This window comes from Balaenoptera ricei, chromosome 7, assembly GCF_028023285.1.
Source record: "Balaenoptera ricei isolate mBalRic1 chromosome 7, mBalRic1.hap2, whole genome shotgun sequence".
Classification (NCBI taxonomy): domain Eukaryota; kingdom Metazoa; phylum Chordata; class Mammalia; order Artiodactyla; family Balaenopteridae; genus Balaenoptera; species Balaenoptera ricei.
This window is the reverse complement of record NC_082645.1, coordinates 86,373,650-86,394,611: the sequence shown is the minus strand read 5'-3', so window position 1 is coordinate 86,394,611 and position 20,962 is coordinate 86,373,650. Positions and strand designations below refer to the sequence as shown.

Below are 20,962 nucleotides of genomic sequence, written 5' to 3'. Positions count from 1 at the left end.
CTTACCTGATTTAGTGAGTGTAGCAGTTTGTTACTAAGTTAAAACATCAGTTTGATTAGTTCACCTTGAGATCAGTAAATCTTTTTTTAAGATGCTTCTGTTTTAAATCACATTTGAAATGTCTGTACATGACTTGAACAGCTTCATCTGTTTTTGTCTTATTGATAAGTATTATATTTGCTATTAATTAGCACTTTTGAACATCTAAGAAAAATATTTTTCCTAGATAATTGTTCATAGTGAAAAGTGGTCTGAATTGGTTTGAATTCTTTGAGTTGGATGTCAGTGTTTAGGAGAGCAAGCTGACAGTATGGTTATTAGGAGTGCAGCATGAAGAGAAAGTTGATTTGGTTCCAGATCCCCTTCGGGAATTCGCATGGTTGTATGGGTTCTGCTATTGGAATTATTTATAAACTGAGTTGTCGAACAGTCTTTTGGTGCTGTTTGCCATATCTGCAGAGTGGGGCTAAAAAAGCCGAACTGGAAAGTTGGGACAGATTAACATTCACCTTTATAGTCTTTCATTCTTGGTTTGTATGCACGACAGACATAGCATGCAAACATTCATTCTGCCAGCCAACTCCTATTTATTTCAAATGTTTTTGACATATAAGACCCTGTTCTAGGGACTGTGTGGGACACAAAGAAATATGACATGCAGTTTTTGCCCTTGAATGGTTTATAATGTTGTTGGTGATTTTCATAGATGTGCAAGTGAAGATAAAAGCCAATACAGGAGTTAGATGGCAATATTAAATGAAAATGCAACACATGTTAGGGTCCTCTTTTCCTTCACTGAGTCAGTAAATATTAAGTATCTCCTTTGTATCAGGTACTTTTCTAGGCACTTGGGATACAAAACAAAACAGAAAAGAGTGCCTAGCCTCAGAGAGCTCACAGCAATAATGCCATTTCTCCCAGGGAAGGCCTGTACCACTCCACTGGGTGAAGCCCTCTTCCTCTGTGCCCCTTAGCACCTCGTAGGCTTACCTGGTAGCACTTCTTACACTGTGTGCTGATGGCTTATTTAATGTCTGTCTTCTGCATCAGCTATAAACTCAAGGAGGGACTCTGTCTCCTGCTCACCATTATGTCTCCAAGGCCTCAGACAGTGCTTAGTATTCACACATAGGTACTTAGTATTCAAGTGATTGAGTGAAAAGGTGGATAAATGCCAAATGAGTTCAGACAGTATATATCGAGTTCATATATTCATATCTTTCAGTGTAAAAGAACAAGTTAATCTGGTTAATCCATGATTGGATTTGGAGTTAAGATTAAGCATCAACCATGGGGCAAGTCAGTAGGAGGTAAAAGGAAGATTGAGTCAAATGGAAAATCAGGGGGAAAAGAAAGAATTTTAACTTTTACTTATTATATGAAGATTTTAAAATGATGTTGGTAGTGAGTCTAAAGGAAGAGGAAGTAAAATATGATTTCCATGTGGAAAAAGATTCTCTAGCTGAAAAGGTTTTGGGTTTTTGGGTGGTGATTTGCCCCACCTCCCCCAATACCCCAAATTCAACAAATGGTTTGGTTTTTAAAGGCATAAACAGTAGGCTGAGATATATAATCTTTTTATTTCCCTTATGACCAACTGAAATTACAGCTTTACGTGAAAGTAATAGAGCAAATTCATTTTTACTTTACTCCAGAATTAAATTCAAATTTTATATATTTTTTTGCCCCAGGCTTTAACAGACTTCTGTGATTCGTATGGTTTAGTTTGCAATAAACCAACAGTTTGGGTTCTCCACTATCTTAACACATCTGGTGCAAGCTGTGAGAGTAGAATTATTGGTGTATATTCTACAAAAACTGATGGAACAGATGCAATTGATAAGCAGCTGGGAGGAAGAATTCACAGTAAAAGCATTTTTAAAAGGTATGTCTGTGTTTAAGTATGAAAAGGAACAACATAAAGTCTTGGTCTCTTCTAAGAGGTGTTATTGAATGGAATATGTGGTTGACTAGGAAAGAAGCCAGTACCTCTCAACAGACAGAGTGAATCTCATAGATGTCGAGATAGGCCTGTTTCATGAGGAGGTTGTAATTCAGACCATTTCACATCTGTATAAGCAATAGGCCATCTACTTGGTCTAGTACAGTGGTTCTCAACTGGGAGTGGTCATCAGAATCCCCTGAGAGGCATTATAAAAAGAGAAAAGAAAGAAAGAAAAGAAAAGCCACATGCCTGGGTATCTCCCCTCCACTGTAGTCCAGGGACAGAAGCCTGGCCTAGAAGTCAGCAGGCCCGCTGAGGGACCCAGGACTGGCCTGTGTCTTGGTGTCCTGGTTTGAGAAATGCTGAAAGACTTTTCATCTGGTCCCTCCCAACTTTAAAATTCTATGCCTTGAACATGTTAAATTCTTAAGGGTTATTCTGTTAATATTTTCCCTGTAATCTCATTTATACTAGTCAATTCACTTAGCAAAATTTGTTTTTTAATTCTCTGGGAGATTGGATTGGGTCACATGTCAGTGACTAATGCATGACCACATGAGCTTGTTGTTTAGATAATTAATATGTTATCATTTTCTGAATTCTTTACAGGCAGGGATGTTTGTATATGATATATAAGTGCCTGACATAGTGCTAGGAAAGTTTTAGTCAAAGTTGAACCTTTTCTAACTTTACTGGAGTTAGGTGATTTTTTAAAGAAAACTTATTTTAAAGATTTGTTGATTTGTCTGCACAGTTTATATTGTGGAGTTAACAAATACTTTACTGCAGTAAAAAAGAGATCAAATGTAGGTTAGTACGTAAGTATAGTATATTACGCTCATCTAGTATGTCGTATATAGAATATATATATACATATATATACATATGTATATGCTTAAGGATCACAGAGGAACAACTGCTCATTACCTACATATTTTTTTTCCTTAGTTAACAAGCACTTATTGAGTATCTATTAGCTGTGTGTATGTATACACATTCATACCTAGGTAGTATATTTTCATTACCTTTTGTAATATTTCTAGGGAGGCAGGAAATAATGTTCAGTATATTTGGAGCTATTATTCAGTAGCAGAATTGAAGAAAATGATGGATGCCTTTGATGCCTGGGAAGGAAAAGGTACAGTACAATTCTTTCATTTCATGGCGGAAGGTAGACTTTTCCTTAATAAGACAAAGCAAGTTCAAATACAGCATTTCTTTTTTTGAGAAAATGTTTTTGGTGTGGGTCCAGGTAGTTGTCACCTTATAGTAACACTGAGGCAGTTTACTTACAAATTTTTAAACCCCATGAGTTGCTAGATATTATTAATAATCTATAATACAGTAACCTAAAATACACTTTTGTTATGCTTATTTAGTTCAATTTAAAAAGAGTTTCTGGGGCTTCCCTGGTGGCGCAGTGGTTAAGAATCCGCCTGCCAATGCAGGGGACACGGGTTCGAGCCCTGGTCCAGGAAGATCCCACATACACAGAGCAGCTAAGCCCGTGCGCTGCAACTACTGAGCCTGCGCTCTAGAGCCCGCGTGCCACAACTACTGACGCCCACGCGCCTAGAGCCCATGCTCTGCAACAAGAGAAGCCACTACAATGAGAAGCCCGCGTACCACAATGAAGAGTAGACCTCGCTCACTGCAACTAGAGAAAACCTGCGTGCAGCAACGAAGACCCAATGCAGCCAAAAATAATAAATAAATACAATAAATTTATTACAAAAAAAATAATAAAAAGAGTTTCTGTAGCACCTACTGTGTACCTAGCATTGTCCTAGGAAGTATACCTCTAAATTAAGCATAAAATGTGTAATCAAAAAAACAAGAGAGAGAGAAAATGAAAATAATGCTGGGAAGATATCTAAAGAGCCCTTAGAAAACAAATATTCTTTAAATGCACACTTTGAAATTTGACTGTCTGTACCAAGCTGCTTATGTGAGTTGATAGTAGTAATGCTGCTTGATATTCAGTGTGATATGTAGTTTACATTCAGTATCTCTTAGTCCTAAAACAACCCTGTATGCTGTTTACGATTTTATTGATGAGGAAAAGAAGTCTCAGAGAGACATGCCACTTGCTTAAAGATCACAGAGGGTTAACTGTTCTATGCCTAAGTATTTTTTTCTTAATTAACATATATTGAGTGTCAATTAGGTGCAAGCACTATAATTAAGTCCTAAAATTGTCCAAAGATAAATAAGACACATCTCAGTCCTCAAATGATCTTAAAAGCTGGTAGAGAGAGACATTGCAAGTCACGTAAGATTGAATAAGGAAAGGAAGAAGCTTTTTAAAACTCTCTATCAGCTGTTCCTCTTTCAGGCAGGATGCTAGGACCAATCCTTTTTTCCCTCCACTTTGCCTCACTCACTTTTCCTCCTTTTTCTTTTCATATCATGCCCCTCAAACAGATAGGATGAAGTGTGTTGAACAAAATGCTATTCTCTTTAAGCTTATTACTTCAGATTTAATTGACTTTGAGACACTTGGGCTTAAGTTGAAGAACAACGCCCATGGTGTTCTCGTCTCCTTCTGTGCCGCTGGACTAGCAGGCTGCCTGGGAGGCTTTGGGAGGGCCTAGGCTGGGATTCTTCCTCCACTGACTCAGGAAGCTGGAGCAGAGAGCGGGGATCACTGACTTTAACAAAGTGTGTGACTGATTTTAACTTTTTAGAAAGCATGTAATAGAGTATCATTGTTATCTAACAAAGTTCTGGAAGGCCTGTGGAAAGCCATAATACAGGAAACAGAAGTAAGAGAAAGAACTATTGGGCTTCCCTGGTGCCGCAGTGGTTGAGGATCTGCCTGCCAATGCAGGGGACACGGGTTCGAGCCCTGGTCTGGGAAGATCCTACATGCCGCGGAGCGACTGGGCCTGTGAGCCACAACTACTGAGCCTGCGCGTCTGGAGCCTGTGCTCCGCAACAAGAGAGGCTGCGATAGTGAGAGGCCCGCGCACTGCGATGAAGAGTGGCCCCCGCTCACCGCAACTGGAGAAAGCCCTCGCACAGCAACGAAGACCCAACACAGTCAAAAAAAAAAAAAACTATTGAAAGGAAGAAGACAGTTATTGTTATTTGTGGACAATATGTCTTTGTAGAAAACCCGAAAAGAATCAACTAAAGGTATTTCAAATGATGAGTTTAGTAGACTAAACTAGCTAGATACAATATAAAAAAAGATTAGCAGCTTACTTATGGTAAATTAATTAGAAATTATAGGAGAAAATCCCATTCACAATAGCAATAAACAAAACGAAATAACTAGGCTGCCCCACCAAGAAATGCTTGGGTCCTTTACGAAGAAAACTGCTAAAATGTATTTATCTGTCCATCCATCCATCCATCCATCTATAAAAAAGAAGAGATGAAGATTACTGTGAGACATACCGTGATCCTGAAATCTGAATATTATAAAGATGTCAGTGTTTCTCAGATTAAATTATAGGTTTAACACAATTCCTACCAAAATATAAATGGACCTCTTTGAGAATCTTGAGGAAATGATTCTAAAATTCCTTTGAAAGAATAAACAGGTGAAATACCCAAAAACATTTTGGGAAGTAGAAGTCATTAGAGGGATGAGTTTAACTCTGTTTGATGGTAAAAATACTATATGTAGCTCTATACTAATAAAACCATGTCTTTCTGGTACAAGAATAGATGCAGAGATCAGGAGTAAAATCCGTTAAATTTATAAGAATAAAATTACTATGTGATAAGAAAGCATTAAATACCAATAAAAATAGATTATTTGAGAAATATGCTTGGGAGAAAAACAGAACTTGAACCTCACATCATTTATGAAAATAATCCCAGGTAGATTTATGAATGAAAAATGAAACTATTATAGACTATAATGAAATGTAAGCAAATAACTGATTTCTTAATAGGGAAAGAAATTATAAGCTTAAATAAAACATAAAGACAAAGATAAATTTGATTACATAATATTTAGTGTATTAACTTTAAAACATAAAACATAAATAAAATTTAAAAACTAATAAAAAACTTGGATAAAAGTGTTGCATTAACTGGACAAAGATTATCCTTACAATAGAGAGGGTTTATTTAAATTGATTAGAAAACCAGCTCAACCCTCCTACAAATAAATGTATAAGGTTCATGACCATAAAATTCCCAGAAAAGGAAATAAACGTGGCAGAGGTTCAAACTCATTATCAATGAACTATACATTAAATGAGAACTATTTTTTTATATACCACATTAGTAAAGATCTCATGCATTCTTGGCAGGAATAAAATTCATATTACTTTTTTTGGAAACAATTTATCAGTATGTATCAATAGCATCAAAATTGTTCATATTCTTTGAGCCAATAATTCTACTTCTAGAAATCTACCTTAAAGACATAATCAAATGCAGACAAAGGCTTATGAACAGAGATGTTCAACTAAACATTATTCATAATAGGGAAAAAATAAAAGCAATATAAATGTCTATAATACAGGGTTAAATACATATTGGCACATCCACAGGTTATAGATGAGATATAGCTATTAAAATTATTTTGAGGGAATTCCTGGGCAGTCTGTTGGTTAGGACTCCACGCAGCCACTGCAGGGGACACGGGTTCGATCCCTGGTTGGGGAACTAAGATCCCACATGCTGCATGGCTAAAAAAATAATAATGATAAAATAAAATAAAATAAAATTATTTTGAATAACTTTTTACGTTGATGAGTGCCCATGATAAAGTAAGAAATGGTCAAAAGCAGGAAACAAAATTAAATATGTGTTTTCAATTATGTGCATATCATACGAATAGAAAAAAGACTGGAATGAGATACATTAAAATGTCATGAGCCATGATTCCTAGTTTTAGGATTAGAAGTGATTTTTATTTATTTTTTATATATACTTTTCTATATTTTTCAAGTTTTGTACAATGAATGTGAATTATAGGCAGGAAAAAAATGAAAGTCTTAAAAACAAATTGCATTATATCCATTTAATGGAATACTACTCAGAAATAAAAAGAGATGATTATTGATACATATATCAACATGGATGAATCTTCAAAACATCATGGTAAAGAAGCCAGATACAAAAGGCTACGTGGTGTATGATTCCATTTATATGATACTTTGGAAAAGGCAAAACTAAGGAATGGAGGGCAGGGCATCAACTGTAGAAGGGTAGGAGGGAACTTTTTGGGGATGATAGAAATGTTCTGTATCTTGATTGTGGCCATAGTTACATGACTGTATACATCTGTCAAAACTCAGTGTACTTAAAAAGAGTGAATTTTATTTTATGTAAATTATATCTCAATAAACCTGACTTAAAAATAAAAACTTAGTGGATGAGATCTGGTGATGTTTTTGTAGCATAAGTAGGTTTGGGAGTATGATCAAGCAGTTCTAGAAAGTTGTTGTCTTAAAATGAGGTCCATAGACTTCGAGTATTTGGACATGTCTATTATATATAATAATTTATGTGCCCAGCTTGCTAAGTTGGTTGTTATTACTAGCCCTTTAATGATTAAAAAAGAAGACACCAAGTTCCTTCTTGGGACTTAAAGGTTACTGTTGTTTTTAATACCAAGCAGTTTTTATTCAGCATCATTCTTTAAGCCTTTTTTAATGTGTCTGTATAATTTTTATGGTTCTTTTTTTTAAAAATGAGGTGAAATTCACATAACATAGAATTAATTACAGTATACATTTCAGTGACATTTGCTACATTAACAGTGTGTGTAACCAGCACCTCTATTTAGTTCCAAAACATTTCTGTCACCCCAAAAGGAAACCCAGTATCCATTAAGCAGTTACTCTGCATTCCCCTCTCCCCTCAGCCCCTGGCAGCTACCAGTCTGCTCTCTGTCTCAGTGGATTTGTGTATTCTGGCTATTTATATAAATGGAATCATACAATATATAACCTTTTGTGTCTGGCTTCTTTCACTTAGCATAAGGTTTTTAAGCTTCATAAGAATACATTTTCAGGGACTTCCCTGGTGGCGCAGTGGTTAAGAATCTGCCTGCCAATGCAGGGGACACAGGTTCGTTCCCTGGTCCGGGAAGATCCGACACGCCGTGGAGCAGCTAAGCCTGTGCGCCACAACTACTGAGCATGCGCTCTAGAGCCCGCGAGCCACAACTACTGAGCCCGCGTGCCACAGCTACTGCAGCCCGCGTGCCTAGAGCCCGCGCTCCACAACAAGAGAAGCCACCACACTGAGAAGCCTGCGCAGCACAACGAAGAGTAGCCCCCGCTCGCTGCAACCACAGAAAGCCTGCACACAGCAGTGAAGACCCAACACAGTCAAAAATAAATAAATTTTTTAAAAAAAGGAATACATTTTCAGCTTTCAATCAGAAACATATCAAACCAAGGTCCTATTGTATAGCACAGGGAACTGTATTCAATATCCTGTGATAAACCATAATGGAAAAGAATATGAAAAAATATTTATATACACATACACATATGTATGTATGTATAACTGAATCACTTTGCTGTACAGCAGAAATTAACACAACATTGTGAATCAACTATACTTCAATAGAATAAATTTAAAAAAAGAAACATATCAGATTTAAAAATTAAGTGAATTTGACTGGAATCTTGGCCTGCCGCATTAACACAGATTATTCTCGTTTGAAAAGATGCCTATAATGTATTGATACCTCATATTCATATAGTGGTTGCCTCTTACAGAGTGGTTCACAAAATTTATCTGATTTGATGATTGCAGCAACCTAGTGAGGTAGACAGGGCAAGTGTTAGAACCCCTACTGTCCAATCCTTTCACATTACTACCAACACTATGACTTATAATAAAGGCACCTAACATCTCTTGAGTGCTAAGTCTGTGCCAGGCCCTGTTCTAGGCATTTTGTTTTTATTTTCTCATTTAATCATCGCAGCAAGGTACTATTATTGTATTACGTACTATTATGTATGTATTATGTATTATGTACTATTATTGTCATCATTTCACAGATGAGAAAAATTTCCCAAGGTGATATGATTAGTGAATGACAGAAATGGGATCTGGGCCCAGGCAGTTTTGGCTCCAGTGCCTGTGCCCTTAACCAGCACACACTCAGTTGCCCAAGGTCTGTATAACGACCTGCTGGTTGTCAGTGGCAGAGCTGGGGCGGCTGGTAGCCAGCTCTTTCTGGACCCGGGTTATGAGCTGTGCCACTATTGCCCTGGCTCTTCTTGGAATCACTTCCTGCTTATACTTCTCTTCATCAGATGGGAGGCATGAACCTTAAACTGTTTCTGGCCAGTCTTATACAAAAGTGTTGCTGAGCCTTTGGCAGTGGACAGTGGTTCTCTAAATTGTCTTTTTATCTTCCAGGTGTTAGCTACTGGCGGGTGCCTCATGAGCTGATAGAATGTTGGACTCTGGAAGAGCGGCCTTTACATGGAAGCCTGCGTCACATGGCCCCAATTCGAAAGAGGTTATCTGTCCTTCGTTGATTTTTTAAAAAATTAATCTATGACCTATATTTTTACTGCCTTTACTGGGGGAGTGAATAATGGTTCTTGACCTCATTGAGCTTATTAATTACCTAGGTGAATATTCTGCCTTACCATTAAAGTATAAATCTTTATTTATTTATTTATTTTTGGCTGCATTGGGTCTTCGTTGCTGAGTGCGGGCTTTCTCTAGTTGCAGTGAGTGGGGGCTACTCTTCGTTGTGGTGCACAGGCTTCTCTGTGGTGGCTTCTCTTGTTGCGGAGCACGGGCTCTAGGCGTGCGGGCTTCAGTAGTTGTGGCACACGGGCTCAGTAGTTGTGGCTTGCGGGCTCTAGAGCACAGGCTCAGTAGTTGTGGCACATGGGCCTAGTTGCTCCGCAGCATGTGGGATCTTCCCGGACCAGGGCTCGAACCTGTGTCCCCTGCATTGGCAGGTGGATTCTCAACCACTGCATCACCAGGGAAGCCCCAAAATGTAAATCTTGAGGGAATACCCTGGCAGTCAGTGGTTAGGACTCTGCGCTCTCACTGCCGAGGGCCCGGGTTCAATCCCTGGTGGGGGAACTAAAATCCCACAAGCCGTGTGGCATGGCCAAAAAAAAAAAAATTAAATGCAAAGTTACCAGAACTATGTAAAAAGTGGAAGTAATTCTTTAAAACTGAGTTATATGGTATGTTCTTTTTGGGAGAGTGTGATTTTAAAAATACTACTGGACACAGTGGGAATGCTGTGGTAAGTATTTTTCCCCACTAAAGTGAAATCCCAGACTTTATTGGCAATAGTCAAGAAATCTATTAGACTTAATATTTGAAATTTCCTGTGACTTATTCTGAATCCCTTTCTCCTTCCTGTTACCACAAATAACATTTTTATTTAGTAGTATTATCTTGTGTTCTATGAAATAATTAGCACTGAATTCACTCCACATCTGTGTCTTTCACTGTGGTTTAAATACATTTAAAATTATATTTCCTTTTCATTATCTTGGGTAGTATTCATGACTTTCAGACATTCTGATTTCTTGATCATCTATTCTAGCATTTGATTCAGTGCCCGTATGAAATTTCAGACTGCTTTCTTACTTTTGCCCTCTGGATCTTTCACAGAGGTGCAGAGAATTTTATTCAGTTTTTAGTAGTAAATCATATGTTAAAACAGATCTTTTTGCTCATTTTATTATCATTATCTATTTTGGTGTTTGAACTTATAGTTAGCAAATATTATTTGGGTCTAGAGCAGTAGTTCTCCATTGGGGGTGGTTTTTTTCCCCAGGGGATATATATGGTAACGTTTGGGGACACTGTCGGGTGGGGGATGTTGCTGGCATCCAGAGGGTAGAGGCCAGGGTTGCTTCTAAACGTCCTAGAATGCAGAGGGCAGCCCCCCATGACAAAGAATTGTTGAACCCCAAATGGCAATAGTGCTCAGGTGGAGCAACCTTGGACTAGAGTCCAGTGGAAGATGTGTACAAAATATAAAGCAAGCAGAAATGGTTTCATGGAAACTCTCCTCTGTGTTAGTTGTCTTTTTCCTCTGGGATTTGATTAAGCATCATTTTTGATTCATGGACCAGGTAACGATGACTTAGAAGTACTTGTGAGATCCCAAAGAACCATTTCTCACCTACAAAATTTTAGTTATGTTCAGTAGAGTTTTGAGGTTGAATATATTATATTATGTTGCAAATCACTACGCTATTATGATCCCATTTCCAAAAATCAGAGTTCAGTATCTTATATTTGCCTCTGAAGACACAACAGTGCTGAGTCAGAGGGAGAAGACTTGGAGGATTGCCATTACACATGTTCAGAAGGTGATCTTCATGAAGTGAAACTGATGGAAGCAGTGGAAGGAGCAGGCAGGCTTTTGACAGTGGTTGCTTGACAGTTTGACAGTTTTAAGGTCATTTAAAGTAATGTCCCCTGTGATTTTTTTCCTTCATTTTGTTGGTGTAGTGTATCATATTGACTGATTTGTGGATGTTGAACCATCTTTTCATCCCTGGAGTAAATCATCATGTGTGTTCCTTTTAATGTATTGTTGAATTCAGTTTGCTAGTATTTTTTTTGAGGATTTTTTGCATTTATGTTCATCAGGGATATTGGTGTGTAATTTTCCTGTGGCATCCTTGTCTGGTTTTGATATCATGGTACTACTGGCCTTAATGAATTTGAAAGAGTTCCCTCCTCTTTTATTTTTTGGAAGTGTTTAAGAGGGACTGGTATTAATTCTTTGAAGAATTGGTTTGGTAGAATTCACCAGTGAAGCTGTCTGGTCCTGAACTTTTGTTTGTTAGGAGATTTCAATCTCCTTAGTAGTCATTGGTCTGTTCAGATTTTCTATTTCATCGTGATTTAGTCTTGGTAGGTTGTATGTTTCTAGGAATTAATCCATTTCTTCTAGGTTGTCCAATTTGTTGGCATATAATTGTTCATAGTAGCCTCTTATGATCCTTTGTGTGTCTATGGTATCAGTTTCAACATCTCTTTCATTTCTGATTTTGAGTACTCTCTTTTTTTCGTGGTGAATCTAGCTAAAGGTTTGTCAGTTTTGTTTATCTTTTCAAAAAATCAGCTGTTAGTTTTATTGATCTTTCCTATTGTGTTTTTAGTCTCTATTTCATTCATTTCTATTCTAATCTTTGTTATTTCCTTCCTTCTACTAACTTTTGTTTGATCTTTTTCTAGTTCCTTGAGGTCTTAAGTTAGGTTGTTTATTTGAGATTTATCCTGTTTCTTGAGGTAAACATTGCTATGAACTCTCTTAGAACTGCTTTCACTGCATCCCACAAATTTTGGTATGTTACATTTCCATTTTTATTTGTCTCAAGGTATTTTTTGATTTCTCTTTTGATTTCTTCTTTGACCGATTGGTTGTACAGTAACATGTTGTTTAATCTCTATGTATTTGTGAATTTTCCAGTTTTCTTTGTGTAATTAATTTCTAGTTTCATACCATTGTGGTCAGAAAGGGAGCTTGATATGATTTCAGTTGTCTTAAACTTACTGAGACTCGTATTGTGGCCTAACACATGATCTATCATGGAAAATGTTCCATGTGCACCTGAGAAGATTGTGTACTCTGTTATTTATGGATGGAATGTTCTGTAAATATCTGTTAAGTCCATCTGGCCTAACATGTCATTTAAGGCCAATGTTTCCTTATTGATTTTCTATCTGTAGGATCTATCCATTGATGTAAGTGGGGTATTGAAGCTCCCCACTATTATCGTATTGCTCTCTGTTTCTTCCTTTAGTTCTGTTAATATTTGCTTTATTTTTTAGATGCTCCTATTTTGGGTGCATTAATATTTACAAATGTTATATCCTCTTGTTCGATTGACCTTTTTAAGATTATGTAATGCCCTTTTTTGTCTCTTATTACAGTCTTTGTTTTAAAGTCTATTTTATCTGATAAAAGTATAGCTACTCCAGCTTTCTTTTGGTTTCTTTTGGTTTGCATGGAATATCTTTTCCCATTCCTTCACTTTCAGTCTGTGTGTGTCCTTACACTTAAGTGAGTCTTTCGTGGGCAGCATATAGATGGGTCTTATTTTTTGATCTATTCAGCCACTCTGTGAATTTAGTCCATTTGCATTTAAAGTAATTATTGATAGGTATGTACTTATTTCCATTTTGTTGATTGTTTTCTGATTGTTTTTATAGTTCCTCTCTGTTCCTTTCTTCTCCTGCTCTCTTCCTTTATGGTTTGATGACTTTTTTTAGTGGTATGATTATATTCCTTTCTCTTTATCTTTTGTGTATTTACTATAAGTTTTTGCTTTGTGGTTACCATGAGGCTTACATATAACAACTTATATCTATAACAGTCTGTTTTAAGTTGATAACAACTTAAGTTTGATTCCATTGTAAAGCTCAACATTATACTATCCCCTGCCACGTTTTAGGTTTTTGGTGTCATATTTTACATCATTTTATATTGTGTATTCCATAACTAATTATTGTAATCATAGTTATTTTTATTACTTTTTTCTTTTAACCTTTATACTAGCTTTATAAGTGATTAATATACTACCTTTACTATATATTTACCTTTCCAGTGAGATTTATTCTTTCATATGTGTTGTTACTAATTAGTGCCCTTTCTTTTCAGCTTAAAGAAGTCCCTTTAACATTTCTTGTAAGGCCAGTTTAGTGGTGATGAACTCCTTTAGCTTTTGTTTGTCTGGAAAACTCTTTATTATTCCTTCAATTCTGAATGGTTATTTTGCTGGGTAGAGTATTCTTGGTTGGATTTTTTTCTTTTACTACTTTGAATATATCATGCCACTCCTTTCTAGCCTGCAAAATTTCTGCTGAAAATCTCCTGATAGTCTTATGGGGGTTCCTTTGTATATAACAAGTTATTTTTCTCTTGCTGTTTTTAAGATTTTCTCCTTGTCTTTCACTTTTGACATTTTAATTATAATGTGTCTTAGTGTGGGTCTCTTTGGGTTCATCTTTTTTGGAATTCTCTGGACTTCCTGGATCTGGATGTCTCTTTCCTTTCTTGGCTATATAGTTTTCAACTATTATTTATTCAAATAAGATTTCTTCTCCTTTCTCTCTCTCTTCTTCTGGGAGCCCTATAATGTGAATGTTAGTCCATTTGATGTTGTCCCATAAGTCCCTTAAATTATCTTCACTTTTTTTCCATTCTTTTTCTTTTTCCCTGCTCTGATTGGGTGAATTCCACTGCCCTGCCTTTGAGTTGACTGATCCTTTCTTCTGCTTCATCTGGTCTGCTGTTGAACCCCTCTAGTGTGTTTATCAGTTCAGTTATTGTATTCTACAGCTCTGTGACTTCTATTTGGTACTTTCTTATATTTTTCATCTCTTTGTTGAAGTTCTCACTGTGTTCATTCATTCTTCTCCCCAGTTTGGTGAGCATTTTTATGACCATTATTGAACTCCTTCTCAGCTAAATTACTTATGTATGTTTAATTAAGGTTTTTTCCTGAGGTTTTATCTTGTTCTTTCATTTGGAACATATTCCTCAGTTTCTTCATTTTACTTGACTCTCTGTGTTGGTTTCTATACAGTAGATGAAACAACCACCTCACTCAGTTTTGAAAGAGTAGCCTTGTGCAGAGGATGAACCTTATTGTTTGGCCCTGCCCCAGCTCTTAGTTGACTCTCAAACCTTTGTGATTGTCCAAGCAGCCTATTATATTTTTAATAACTCCCAGTAGTTGAGGATGAGCCAAGACCTGTCAGTGTCCCAAAGGGGAGGATCTCATCACCTAGATTGAGGCTGCTTGGAAGCCAGACCCTCAGGCGGCAGCTTTTAGAGCTATACAAATATATACAGTCCTGTGGGACTGCAAGTGTAAGCTCTGCTGGCCAACAGAGCCAGGCAATCTGAAGGTGTCCCCTTGGTGGCAGCTGCAAAAATCGGGGCTCCAGCTGAGTGTATAAGCTCTTTTCAGAAAGATTCTGAGGAGCTGGAGCAAGGCAGAGAGAGAGAGCACCAAGATGGCATTCACAGCCTATGTTCCTTGAGAGCAGTTCTGTTTGGCAATACATGTGTGCCAAACCTGAGGCCTGCCCCTCAGGCCGAAGCACTAGGACAAGCAAAGAGGCCTCCTTTGCAGAAAGACTGGGGGATGTTCCTCAGTCTGTTGTCTGTGCAGTGTCCTGTAGATGTTAGCCCGCCAGGAACCATCTCTCTGATTGCCACAGTCCCATGGGACTCAGGAATGCAAGTCCCACCAGCCACCAGAGCCAGGGGATCAAGGGATCAAGGGGCATGCTGTGGGTGGCAAATACAAAAACCAGGGGACCAGATGCATGTAAATTTCCCCTTCAGGAGACACTGGCACTTTGGAGTGTGGCAGAAGGTGGGTGTGAAGATAGCACCCACCCTATGAGGTCTCTGGGAAAGATTATAGTCAGCCCCTAGATGCGTGTTTAATTAGAAGTCTGCCCCTCAGGCTGCAGTCATGATGATCAGCTAACAGATCTCTGTCACGGAAAGACTGAGCTTCTGGGTCTGTTGCCTCTTGTTGCATCCTGGGGTGGTAGCTGTTTAAGAACTCTTTCTCCATTGGTTACAGTCCGGTGGGACCCACAAGCATAAGCCCTACTGGCCACCAGAGCCATGCAATGTAGAGGTGTCTCTTGGCAGCATTTGCAAAAATTGGGATACCAGACAAGGCTATGAGCTCCTTTCTGGGTAACACCAATTGTTACAGTCCCATGGGACCAGGAATGCAAGCTCCACTGGCCTCCAGAGCCAGGCAATCAGGAGGTGTCCCCTGGCTAAGAGCCATAAAAAGTGAGGGTTCCAGACGAGTATAAAAGCTCTCTTCCAGGAAATACTGGTGCTCTGGAGCACAGCAAAGGGAGAGCATGAAGATGGTACCTGCTAGTCTTCATTCCCAGAGAGTGTTCCAGCAGGCTTCTAGATGTGTGTGTTAAATTAGACGGCTGCCCCTCAGGCCAGCACTTTTCTATCAGCAAGTGAGCTACTTTACTATTTAAGTCTGGGTGCAATTGGCCACCTTTGAACTGGGCCCTGGGGTGGGTGAATCTGAGCATGTGGACCCTGGAAGAGCTGTTTATCAGATTGCTATTGTTTGTGGGCCTTGGGACTTGAACCCTGTTGATTTTAAAGTTAAGTGTTTTGGGGGCTCATCTCTCAAGTGCATGTCTTAAAAACTGGGGAGCCCGATGTGGGGTTTGAATCTTTCCCTCCTCAGGGAGAAGATGCAGGTTTTGACTTTCTTCCTGGTTGCGGATTACTGCATTGGGGGACGGGTTTATGGCAAGATTGTGTTCCAGCTTCTCCTACCTGCTTCAGTGTTGTTTTCTTATTTGCCCAATATGTAGTTGTCACTCAGCTGGCCTTTAAGTTTTATTTAAGAGGAAGTTGTTCCATATGTAGCTATAGACTCAGTGTGTCCATGGGAGGAGGTGAGTTCAGTATCTTCCTATGTTGTCATCTTGAACTGGAAACAATCTATCAAATGGTTTTTATATCATATCAAAAATCATATGATCATCTCAATAGACGCAGAAGAGGTATTTGACAAAATTCAGCATCCATTTATGATAAAAATTCTCAACAGAGCAGGTATAGTGAGGATGTACCTCAACATAATAAAGCCTTATATGACAAGCCTACAGCAAACATACTCAGTGGTGAGAAGCTCAAAGCATTTCCTCTAAGATCAGGAACAAGATAAGGACCCCCACTCTCACTACTTTTACTAAACATAGTATTGGAAGTCCCAGCCAGAGCAATTAGGCAAGAAAAATAAATTAAAAATATCCATATTGGAAAGGAAGAAGTAAAACTGTCACTATTTGCAGATGACATGATATTATATATAGAAAACCCTAAATACTCCATCAAAAAACTGTTAGAACTAATAAACAAAATCAATACACAAAAATCTGTTGCATTTCTATATGCTAATAATGAACTATCAGAAAGAGAAATTAAGGAAATCCAGTTTATGGTTGCATCAAAAAGAATAAAATGCCTAGGAATAAATTTAACCAAGGAGATAATAAAAAACCTGTATGTTGAAAACTGTAAGTCGTTAATGAAAGCAATTGAAGAAGACACAAATAAATGGAAAGATAGTTCCTATTCATGAATTGGAAGAATTAATATTATTAAAATGCCTGTATTACCCAAAGCAATATACAGATTCAGTGTGATCCCTATCAAAATTCCAATGACATTGTTCACAGAAGTAGGACGAACAATCCTAAAATATGTGTGGAACCACAAAAGACCCTAAATAGCCAAAGCAATCTTGAGAAAGAAGAACAAAGCTGAAGGCATCATGCTCCCTGATTTCAAACTATATTACAAAGCTATAGTAATTTAAATGGTATGGTATTGGCATAAAAACAGACACACAGATCAGTGGAACAGAAGAGAGAGACCAGAAATAAACCCATACATATAGGCCAACTGATTTACAACAAAGGAGCCAAAAATATACGATGGGGAAAGGTGTCTTCAATAAACAGTGTTGGGAAAATTGGATATCCACATGCAAAAGAATGAAACTGGACCACTATCTTACACCATACTACACAAAAATTAACTCAAAATGGATTAAAGACTTGAATGTAAACCATAAAACTCCTAGAAGAAAAAATAGATGGTAAGCTCCTTGACATAGGTCTTAGTGATGATCTTTTAATCTGACATGAAAAACAACAGAAGCAAAAATAAACAAGTGGGGCTACATCAAACTAAAAAAGCTTCTGCACAGCAAAGGAAACCATCAACAAAATGAAAAGGCAAACTACTGGATGGTAGAAAATATTTGCAAATCATAGATCTGATAAGGGGCTAATATCCAAAATATATAAAGAACTCATATAGCTCAATAGCAGAAAAACAAACAATCTGATTCAAAAATGGACAGAAGATCTGAATAAACATTTTTCCAAAGAAGACATATAGATGACCAACGGGTACATGAAAAGATGCTCAACATCATTAATCATCAGGGAAATGCAAATCAAAACCACAATGAGATATCACCTCATGCTTGTTAGAATGGCTGTCATCAAAAAGACAGGAAATAAATGTTGGCAAGGATGTGGAAAAAAAGGAACCGTTGTGCACTGTTAGTGGGAATGTAAATTGGTGCAGCCACTATGGAAAACAATATGAAAGTTCTTCAAAAAATTCTAAGTAGGACTAACATATGATCCAGCAATTCTACTTCTGGGTGTCTATCCAAAGAAAGCAAAAACACTAACTCATAAAGATATATGTACCCCCATGTTCATTGAAGCATTATTTACAATAGCCAAGATATAAAAACAACCTAAGTGTCCATTGATGGATGATGGTATAAAGAAATTGTGGTATGTGTGTGTGTGTATATATATATATATATATATATTTGCAACAAATGGACCTTGAGGATATTATGCTAAGTGAAGTAAGTCAGACAGAGGAAGACAAATACCATATGAGCTTTTATGTGGAATCTTAAAAACAAACAAACAACAAACAAACAAAATCCAAAGCAAAAAAAACAGGGAACTGATTGGTAGTTGCCAGAGGTGGCGGGGGGTGGGGGGCGGTCAGTGGGAGAAATGGGTGAACTGTTTTTTGTTTGTTTGTTTTAGTTTAAACAAAATGAATTAAAAATAAATTAAATAAGGTAAAACAGTGTTCCCACTTCAGGCTTTTTATAGTGAATGGCAACTCAGCTGAAGAATCTTTGAAGGTTTGTCCAATACTTCTCGAATTCAAAAAACATCTAACTGTACCATGAGTTCGACTATTCTAGCAGTTCCCAAAATGTGTTCCATAGCACGCTAATTTTACTGGGTGCCAAAGGGTGCATTACAGAATGATTGGGAAATATGGATTCAACAAAGCTAAACAGGTGTCTTTACTATAGAATCTTTAATTTGTTAATATAGAGTTTAAAGCTTTAGGAGGAGAATAAAATATGCAGTAGCATTTCTCAAGTTTATTTGTGAAACCCTTTTTTCCTCAGTAAATATCTTGAAACTGCTATTCTGGGAAAAACAACTTGGGATACTCCTGGTTGTCCTCTGGATCACATCAGAATTTGTGAGAACTGAGTAATGTGTTGTGTAATTCCAGTGTAACGCTCCAAATTTTAACTTGCTGGTATTAACATTACGTGTGAGTTTGAAAGAGTGTATTCCAGTTGAAACAATCTTTTGTAAACTTGCTAATTTACTTATTGACCTTGGTGGGAGATGAGAGATGAGGTAGGTTGATACCTCTTGGCTCAAATTCTTGACGAAAACCTTTTTATTCACCCTGAAGGTAAACTTTGGAGACGTTTTCATTAGTTACTAAACCTGTAGATGCTGGTTTACAGGACCAGCTGGTTGACAAGAACCTGCTTCTCTATTTACAGGCGACTGATAGCGCCCAATGAAGAGGAAGAAGAAGGCGTGAACTGTAAGACTGGTCCTAAGCCAGTCCGATTTTTGGGGCCTTCCACCAGCACCCAAATTAAAGTCAAGAACTCGGCTTCCGTCAGGGTGCCTCCGGCCAGTGCCCCACAGCCCTGGTCCCGGGCATCCGTGAACCCGGCTGCAGGAGGAAGGGCAGCTCAGCGCTCTGCACCGTCGAAAGCCCCGTCCCCGGTGGGCACAGGGCTGCCCGGGCATCCCCAGGCTGCCCACGGGACCGGGGGTGCTGAGAACGGGGCCACGCACCCACCTCCAGCTAAGGTTCTGCTCTCCGACAAAAAGGCCACCCCGCACCGAGTGATAAAACTGAAGCGGACTCCCTTGTGCGCTGCGGGGCCTTCCCCGCCCGCCTGCCCCGCGGCCAGGCCGGCGGGGTCCCCAGAGCCGACCCCCGACGCCCCCAGCGCCCTGGGCGCGAGGACTGAGAACGGGCGGGGCCAGACCGATTGATGGAAACGGGGCCTCAGGGTGTCCCGTTTGCCTCTCCGAGCTTACAGCCAGTTTAATACAAATAAGCGGCACTCTTTCCCGATGCAGTCGGGATGAAAGCTTGTTTCTTTCTATTTAGGGTGAATTGTGTGAAGTAGGAATGGAGGAGGGAGACTGTAAGTGGTTGGGCCTATATTTACTTCTCATTTTCCCAACGTTTAAATTATTTGTCTAGGGACGGTTTTAATTTCAGGTTTTTTAATGTGTGTGGGCTTTTTTTTAAAAAAATGTTTAATTGGTATTAAGGCAACAAAACAGTAGAGCAAAATCATCCCTAGCAAGTCCACTTTGTTGCTGAAATAATTATAGATTTTAGGCACTTATTTAATGTTACTCACAGCAGCCCAGGGGTAGGAGTGAGGTTTGGGCTTAGCTTTCAGTCTGGTGAAATAGAGAGGGTGATATTAGTGCTTCCCTGTGCTATGTCCCAGATGGGGGGAGATTTGAGAGAAATGTAGATCAAGGTGAACTCCCTGCAGGGCACTCTCAGTCTCAAAAGTTAGCATGAAAAGAAATGATATGGAGGGGGAAAAAAAAGACAGTAATTTGAGATCACACTTTGACTCTCACTTAATGGAACAATTTTCTTTCCTAGATTGGCTTTTCTTACTCTTTTCTGTTAACAGATTTATTTATACCTTGCCAGAAGATTTCTTGGAATAAGAACTATATAACATGTCATGGAATGAATTGTTAAAATATTTTATTTTTCATTTGAGTAGTGAAGTTTTGAAAGTACTTTGAAGAGAAATGTATTAACTTTTTAACTAAAGTTAATATTTTTTTTCAGAAATGACAAAGAGTTATTCTGATTATACAATATGATTTTTTATGCATAAAATTTCCACATAACTTGAATTTAATATTTTAAAACAGAGTATTTTGATTAATCTATTTTTTCACAACTATTCAGTTGTATGTGTTTACACGTACATGTTATGTTTTATAATTGGATCACATATTTCTGTCTTCAGTGAGCAGTATGCCGTCAGTGTGTTAAAAATAAGTTCATAAAGCAGGGTACTTTTTACTCAGTGCTTATCATTGTACTTGTACTGGTTTAAAAGAGTAAAGTAAATATACTCAAAACATTACTTTTTACAAAATAAAAAAACCTTTCCGTAAAAA

General features: G+C 38.1%; 1 protein-coding gene across 3 annotated transcripts in view; it reads left to right on the top strand.

Annotated features, from left to right (window-relative positions):
* The window catches only part of KCTD18 (potassium channel tetramerization domain containing 18), a 28,965-nt gene extending 8,453 nt beyond the window's left edge, over nucleotides 1-20,512 (top strand). For all 3 annotated transcript variants that reach the window (XM_059927343.1, XM_059927342.1, XM_059927344.1), the window contains exons 4-7: nucleotides 1,692-1,885; nucleotides 2,989-3,083; nucleotides 9,290-9,392; nucleotides 19,288-20,512. In XM_059927343.1, coding sequence (XP_059783326.1) covers nucleotides 1,692-1,885; nucleotides 2,989-3,083; nucleotides 9,290-9,392; nucleotides 19,288-19,795 — 900 coding nt within the window. In that variant the 3' untranslated portion in view covers nucleotides 19,796-20,512. The remainder of the gene's footprint in view (nucleotides 1-1,691; nucleotides 1,886-2,988; nucleotides 3,084-9,289; nucleotides 9,393-19,287) is intronic.
* Nucleotides 20,513-20,962: the final 450 nt, after the last annotated feature.